Genomic DNA, 8,464 nt, shown 5'->3' with positions numbered 1-8,464 from the left:
TATATATATATATGACGGGAAGTGGATGAAACAATGGTGGAGCCTTAAGGCTAAGGTGTCATGAAAATGGACATTGGTTTACACTTTTGTTTATATAGTTCCACAGAGAAGAGCAGCAGGTGCTTGCAAAAGGAACGGAGGCAAAACACCACCACAGCAATCAGAGGCAAGACGGAACTAAAGCTGAGGACTAGCAGGAGAAGACAAACCTGGGTAGGAGACTGGGCCAAAGAGGCACGGTAACACCATCATCTCCATCCGGAGACCCATATAAGTCACTTCTATCAGATCGGAAAGGGAATCAGATCTAAGACGAGCGCCAGCCCAAGAGGAGAGAAGAGGAAAAACCCAAAGATAAATGACTCTCGGTAAACTTTTTCAAGAGTTGGCGCGGAACGAAGACAGCAAAAGGCCTTAGTAAAGTCGGATATGACCAGCGGAACCTGGGATCCCAAAAGGCGTTAGTTCTGCCTGGGATGGTGGCCCACTATGGCAGAAATTAATTTTTATTCCTGCGTTTCCTTTAAGGAGAAAAAAATTGTGTTGGGGGAGCGGGGAGGAAAAGAAACCCCAAGTCAGGCCCCAGCGAGATTTGAACTCGCGACCCCTGGTTTACAAGACCAGTGCTCTAACCCCTGAGCTATGGAGCCAACCTTGAGCCTGGGCTCCGCGCACGAACTGTTGACGCTGTCGCCGTCGCCGTGCTACCGCAGACTGCGCAGTCGCAGATCACTTCGAGGCTAAATCATCATACAAGAGCAGACAGGGTCCATCCGCCACTGTCAAGCAGCAACGCCTGGAAGAGAGCCGACACAAAGAGGACCCTCATTGTGTCCATTTGGGACTGCGATGGCAGGGGTGAAGAGTCAGGCATACAGAAGAGTGGATCGATGGTAACTATGCCTCTAGCTGGCACAAGAGTCCAGGGCTTTCCGTGGGATGGGAGTTGATCGTGGGGAGAGTAGAATTGGGAAGCGGAATCGTTGGATTGTTGTGTGTGACCATGTGAGTCCAGAGTTCAGGGCTATTATAGAAGGATTAGGGGGAGGATATCAATAATCTGGTCCTGAGAAGAATACTGATCAAGAATGAAGGTGGAGTCTGGAGCGAGTGAGACGTCGGAGTAGTATAGAGGATCAAGGATAGAAATTGACAGTGGTTGGGAATATCCAAAGGTTGGATTGTAAGGGGATTCTGAACAGAAAACGGGGCCAGGACCTTCTGCTCTTTGGGGGGAATTAGAAAAAAGCAATCCTTACAACTCGCCTTGAATCATGGGGATCTTGTACCCTCCAGACTTCTCAAGGGCCCACAGGGGAGAGACCCAGCGAGGGTCGAGGTGAGGGGCAGGTGTCCCAGCCCTGCAAAAGATGGAAGTGATAGCTATAGGTGGTGGGCCTTGACCTGGCAGCACGTGGTCAGCCTGCCCTATAATCCTTGCAAAGTCAGGAGACTGAGGTCAATGGGTGTCCACCACTAGGTATCCACCAGTCTGGATGCTGAGGAGACCTGTGAGTATAGGGTTGCAGGGGCCTGTGGCTCTTCCTGTTCACAGGTATCATGGACTAAGAGGTGAGTAAGGTCAGAAGGACCCAAATTGCGCCAGGCATTGTTTTCGGAGATTTTGATCTGACCAGGGCCCAAACGATGGGAAAGGAAAATGCATGCCCTTAGTCACACATCAAAAAAGTCACCATGTTGCACAGGTGACCAAGAGAATAAATCTCTTTCCTTCAAGGTGCACTCTTACTATTCTTCTTGTTAAGTACCACCAAGTCAGGTGCAACTCATAGTGACCTTGTATAGGGTTTCCAAAGAGGGGCCGATGAATTTGAGCTACCAGCCTCAAGGTTGTGTTTATTCTACAGCACCACAGCAAGGCTGTTGTTAAATTTCTTCAGATATATAGGTATCTCTGTAGTTACTTTGCAAACACACATACTTTTAAAGATCCACCTTTATACTGACAGACACAAAAGCTGAAAATATATAAGGCCTTCAAAAAAATAATGGAAAATTTCCATTATCTTTTAATTCCATTTTTCCAGAAAGTTTTTGAAGCCCCCTGGCATACATTGAGACAGTCCCTAGACCTGGCCCTCCACATATTCTTGACCTTCACCAAACACCCAGATCTTCTGTGATCTATCATATGTGCTGCACTATTAATACTGTTATCAATATGTGACACTGGCACAATTATTCAATGATACGAAGGGCTATTGGGCTACTCAAAAAACCATATTAGAGGTCCAAACTGCTGTCTTTTATCTCTGAGAACATCAGGTGGTTTAATTAAAAAATGAAAGTTGGAAATGGAGGTTCCTTGTGGAAATTGTTGTTGTTAAGTGCCATCTAATCAGTTCCGACCCATAGCAACCCTGGATAGGATTTCCAAGGAGCGGCTGGTAAGCTTGAACTATCAACCTTGCAGTTCAAACGGCTTTGCAGTCTGGCACATTAACCCACATCACCACACCAGGAAATTAGTGGTATTCAATAGACTACAAATAACTACTCTCCCTGGATGAAAAGGGCACAAGCTTTAAGAGCACTGTTCACTTTTTGGAATGCTGTTGTAGGATAGACCCATAAATGATCCTGTCCCAGACCTTGAGACACAAGGTCATATCACCTGGTACAGTATAAACATAAATGCACACATTCACACATATAAACACACATGTTCAGTGTGGCAGAAACCCCAGCTCATACATGTGTCTCTGCATTCAGATCAGAAAAAAAAGGAGAATGAAGTCAAGCCACTCTAGAGATTAGCTCACAGTCTGTATTTCCATCTCCCCATCCCTCATCCCTGGGAAACACAAAGCAGGAAACTACCATCACCGTCCCAGAAGCCGAGCCATTAGAAGCTGCGAAACAGTTAGCCAAGGGGAAAATGAGACTGATCAGCTGAAGGCCCACCAGAGTACAGGCTGACCAGGATGGTGTGGCCAGCTGCATTGGCACCAGGGCCCTCCACTGTTAACATTCATTTGGCAAGTTCCGGAAAGGGTGTGTCAGGGGCAGGTTTATAATCAGTACATTTCCTTGCTAGTGCTAGTTGCTGCTGTAATATCAATGCCAACTTGCCTTTAAAACTTTCAGAAACTTTGATCTCCTTACTCAAGAAACACTGTGTTGTGTGGCACTTGAATATGGAGATTTAGGTTATCTGTAAGAACATGTTAGCTGTCATTGTGGTCAAGAATGTATATGTAGTTCTGTATTATCTGACTAAGGAGCATTGGGGAGTAGAAATGCCTATATGTTGCTGTCCTGAGATATTTTGTGTGGCCTTCTCCTCACCCAAAGGTCATAAGTCTTTTTCCAGTACTGGCCCAGACTGTCCTCTGAGCTGGGAGTAGTGTTCCTCTCTGAACTAAAACCTCTTCAGGCCAGCTAGAGCTATTCATCTCATGACCTCTGAAGGTAGAGCTGGCAGCTTACAGAAAGCAAAGCAGAAATAATAATTAACTTGACTGGTCCAGGCCCAACCTGCCCCACTGCAACAGAGGACAACATAGGTCTTGAACTTGATATACCATGAACCAGATGACCCAGTAACCCATCACATGATAGGAAGTACCCCTATCAGTCTCAACACCCCTGGGGATGTACATGAGCTGAGCTCCTATCTTAATCTGCCTCCACTTTCTTGGCTCTGGCAAAATCCACATGATGACATCAGGGAGGGGACAGGCCCTAAAGACCCCAGGCATGCATCTCTTGCTCTGCTCAACTGACCAGAGTCCTTGTACTTAATCACTTACTCTTACGTATCCACAGTTGTGCTCTGCAAAAGCCCCTCTGGGTCAGGGTGTGTGACAGGGTGTGGAGGATAGACCCAAGAGTTCACCCATGACTGGGGAAGGGCGGGGGGCTGGGTGATGCAGATCAAGGCCAGATTCGCAAGTAAGTGCCAGTGGAACAGACAGAGAAAAGAGGAAACACACGCTCATGAAAGTTGACACGGAAAGTGTAGAGGTGGCGCATGTCCTCTGCAGCATAGAAGGACACAGACCCCACCTCCAGATCCAGAGCCACCCGCACGCGGGACAGGTGCCCACAGCTAAGAGATGTCCGTTCAGGGCTGGTCACGGCCCAGTACTGCCCACTGTTGAGCTGCAGTGCCCAGATACCCTCCTCAGGCGTGAAGGGTGTGAGGCCCTTTCTGCGGACACTTTCCCTGGCCACACCGAAGGCCCAACCCTCCTTGGAGCCCACTTCCACCTCCCAGTGGTGGCGACCAGAGGAGAAGCCACAGGACGCCAGCACCCTAGTGTTGATATCAAAGCGATGTGGGTGATCCGGCAGGTCCTGGGCCCGCTGTCCGAGGCGCACACTCTTAAGATCCAGAGAGAGGATGAGGCGAGGGTTGGCAGTGTCAGGGTCCAACGTCAGCTCCACTGCAGAGCAGAGACAAAGTGAAAGATTGAGTCAACATGCAGATTCTACATATCCCACTCCCCTCAGGGCCATGGTCACCTCCCTTCTTTGCAAACCCAACTCCCCTTCCTCTAGGAGTCTTTCTGGCATCTAGGGCTAATGCCCAGACAATTGTCTACCCTTTACTGCCTAGGTACAGTTTTATTTATTTGTTTGTTTTGCTTAACAAATACTTATTTAAATAAACAAATAGACTTGATTTAGATCCCAATTCAAGCAGACCAATAAATCAAATTTAAAAGGCAACTGGGGAAATTTGAGCATAGATATAGGAAAGAGCCATTCATTTTATGGGTATGAGTATGGTTTTGTGGTTATGATTTAAAAAAAAAAAAAAAAAACCCTATCTCTATAGAAATAACAGGAGTCCTGGTATGATGTTATAAGATAAACATTAGACTGATAGCCTAAAGGTTGATGGTTGAAAACCACCAGCCACTCCTGGGAATCCCTATTGTTGTTGTTGTTGCTATGTGCCGTGGAGTCAGTTCCAACTGATAGTGATCCTGTACAGGGTTTCCAAGGCTGTATATCTTTAAGGGAGCAGAAAGTCTCATCTTTCTCCAGTGGAACAGCTAATAATTTTGAACGGCTGACTGTGAGATTAGCAGCTCGATTCATAACCACTACAATACCAGAGCTCCTTCGGAAACCCTTTACAGGGTCATTAAGAGTTGGAACCAACTCAATGACACTAACACACTTAACAACAACTAAATAGAGATAACATACTGATATATTTATGGAAACAACATATTATCTGTTATTTGTTTTAAGATAATACAGTGGGGGGGAATGGATAGAGCTGTGCATGAAAAATACTGCTGAAGATGGATGGTGGGTAAGTTGTGGCCATTTGTTATGTTCATCTTTCTATTTTTTTTTTTTTTTGTATGTTTGCACATTTCCATAATAATTTTTTTAAAAAAACATTGTACACTTGTTTTGAGTCCTTCTTTGCTTCAGGCACTGAAACTACCACTAAGAAGAAGACAGTCCAGTAGCCCTCACTCCTATAGTCACTTTCTAGCAGGGGGAGAGATAATAAATGATAAGCACAGCAAGTAAGAAGGATCATGAGAGCAGACTATAGTTTTAACTCAAGTGGTCTCACTAAAAACGTACTATTTGATTCTCATGGACTCTAGAATTAATGGGTGAACCCCTGAAACTGTTGCCTTGAAATAATCTTTTGCTTTTTTCCAACTTTTTATTGTGAATTGAGAAGGTTTACAGAACAGATCATCATTTTTATATTAACCATACCATATACTTTGCTTCATTATGTGGCTGTAATCCCATCCATGGACCCACAGTTAACAGTATTTACCTTTATTCACTTTACTGAGATCATCTTTAAAACTGAAACCAGAAATATCCACTGAAGTCTTAAAACCAAACAACAGTTTAGCTTAACTAGTGGTGAAACATTCCTTGGCATTATGCTCCTTTAAAAATGATATGGGAATAGAACAAAACTCAAAATAATTACAAAAAGAAAAAAGGCTGGACTTACTAGTCAGAAAGAGACTGGAGGAACCTGAAACAATGACCCTCGACCACCCTTCAGGTCTGGAAAGGAACCCACCCTTATGGCCCAACTTTTAGCCAAGTAGTAGATAGGTATATAAGGGGAACAACAACACTAGTAACATATGCTCACCATGAATGATGGAATTTATTTGCAAATTGTGTCATTCATAATCATAATTATGAGCTAATTATGTTGTATTATGAGATAAAATATAATCTGTTATATTATGAGCTAAAACAAATAATCTTCATATGAGTAAAAATAATCTGTTGTATTAATCTGTACATGCTTTCATTCTCTAATTGCACTCACCAGAAGACAATTAGTGAGAAGATAAGAACAAATCAACATACAATCATCAACTAAATGCAAATGCACCACCACCACAATGTCTCAGACACAACAGATTATTTTAGCTCATATGAAGAAACAAAAGATCAAACAAATAACCAAGATGCAGAGCCAGAAAACATTTCTGAAGAAGAAAAGGTAATGGAACAATCTGAGAAATAATTCAAAAGAATGATATTGAGATACCTTCAATGGATTAACAGAAAGATCAAAGAAAGCAAGGAAAACACAGAAAAAAACTTTAGAAGAATTTAGAAAAACACTACAAGATCAAACAGCCAAAATAAATGCAAATTTTGAAAAAATATAAAACCTGCAAATAAAAATCAAGTAGATTAATACTAAGGTCTCATAAATGGACACTACACTGAAAGGGCAAAGGAATCGATTTGAATCAATGGGAGCTCGAATTACTGAACTTGATGATAAATCTCTCAATATTAGTATGCAAGAAGAACAAGCAGAAAAATGTATGAAAAAATCCTAACAAAGCTTGAGATTTATGTGGAACCCCATGAAGAGAGAATAACTTATGAGTAGTCAGAATTCCAGAACAGGAAGCAAAAATAAAAAACATGGAGAAAATTATTGAAGAGTTGCTAGAAGAAAACTTCCCTAACATCATGAAAGACAAGAAGAAAACCATTCAAGAAGTTGAACGGCCTTAAATAGGAAAGACCCCAAAAGAAAATCATCAAGACATATCATAATCAAACTTTCCAAAACCAAACACAAGGAGAGAATTCTGAGAGGAACGCGAGGGGGGAAAAAAAAAACTCTACCAAGGAATACCAATAACACTAAGTACTGATTTCTCAGCAGAAACTATACAGGTAAGAAGGCAATGGAAAGATATACACAAAACTCTGAAAGAAAAAAATTGCCAGTCTATTCAACAAATGGTACAGTTGAAACTAGAAATCAATTATCAGAAGAAAGAAACAAGACCCATTTCTCAGACCACATATAAAAACAAACTCAACATAGATTAAAGACCTAAATGTAAAATCTAGAACTATAAAGATAATCAATGAAAAAAATAGGGACAAATTTAGTGGCTCTAGTTCCTGCATACATACATTGTCCAACATTACAAAAACACATCAACAGTAGAAGACAAACTAGATGACTGGAACCTCCTAGAGATGCAAATCAAAACAACAATGAGATATCATCTCAGACCAGCATTAACAGCAAAGTTTAAAAAAGAAAACAACAAATGGTGGCAAGGGTGTGGACCCTCCTACATTGCTGGTGGAACTGCAAAATGATTCAATCACTCTGGAAAACAGGATGGCACTTCCTCAGAAATTTGGAAATAGAAATACCTTATGATCCAGCAATTCCTCTACTTGATATATAACACAAGAAATATGAATCAGGACACAAGTAGATATATGTGCACTGATGTTCATCGCTGCACTACTCACAATAGCAAAAATATGGAGACAGCCTAAGTTCCCATCAATGGAAGAATGGATAACAAAGTTTGGTACATACACACAATGGAATGCTATGCAACCTTGAAAAATAATGGTGAATCTGCAAAGTACCTCATAACATGGATAAAACTGGAGGACATTATACTGAGTGAAATTAGTTAATCACAAAATGACAAATATTGTATGAGACCATTATTGTAAAAGCTTAAGAAAAGGTTTACATACATACATACATACATATATACATACATACATACATACATACATACATACATACATACATACATAAATTCTTGGATGATTACCAGGGAAGAGAGAGTAATTCACTGGCTAGAGGGTAGACACCGCTTAGCTTGGATGATGGGAGGGCAATATACAAGATGGGGCAGGGCAATACACAAGAAGAAGGAAGGTGACAAATGAATAATGAAGTTAGAGAGGAAGACTCAGGGAGGTATGCAAGGGCTAAATGGGATAGAGGTAAATAGTGATATATACATACCCTTGGAACAATAGTGTTTTTTTGTGTGTGTTTTTGTTTGTTTTTTAATGTTTTATTGTGAATTATGTGATAGTTTACATGGGAGAACATTAGTTTTACATTCATTCTATCGTATATCATCTCATTGCCATGATTACAATCCTCTCTATGCAATCCTTCCCCCGTGCCCCCCAGGTCTTCAGCACA

General features: G+C 41.9%; 1 protein-coding gene and 1 non-coding gene across 2 annotated transcripts in view; both read right to left on the bottom strand.

The window, feature by feature from the left end:
* Positions 1–577: 577 nt before the first annotated feature.
* On the bottom strand, positions 578–650 carry TRNAT-UGU. The gene has a single exon. It is a non-coding gene; the product is annotated as a tRNA-Thr (tRNA).
* Positions 651–3,897: 3,247 nt separating this feature from the next.
* Positions 3,898–8,464, bottom strand: part of TRIM7 (tripartite motif containing 7) — a 29,311-nt gene continuing 24,744 nt past the window's right edge. The window contains exon 7 of the mRNA XM_006877393.1: positions 3,898–4,409. Within this exon, the coding sequence (XP_006877455.1) occupies positions 3,898–4,409 (512 nt within the window). The remainder of the gene's footprint in view (positions 4,410–8,464) is intronic.

Source organism: Chrysochloris asiatica, unplaced genomic scaffold (assembly GCF_000296735.1).
Source record: "Chrysochloris asiatica unplaced genomic scaffold, ChrAsi1.0 scaffold00492, whole genome shotgun sequence".
Lineage (NCBI taxonomy): Eukaryota > Metazoa > Chordata > Mammalia > Afrosoricida > Chrysochloridae > Chrysochloris > Chrysochloris asiatica.
The sequence above is the reverse complement of the archived record's forward strand: the minus strand, read 5'-3'. Positions and strand labels throughout refer to the sequence as shown.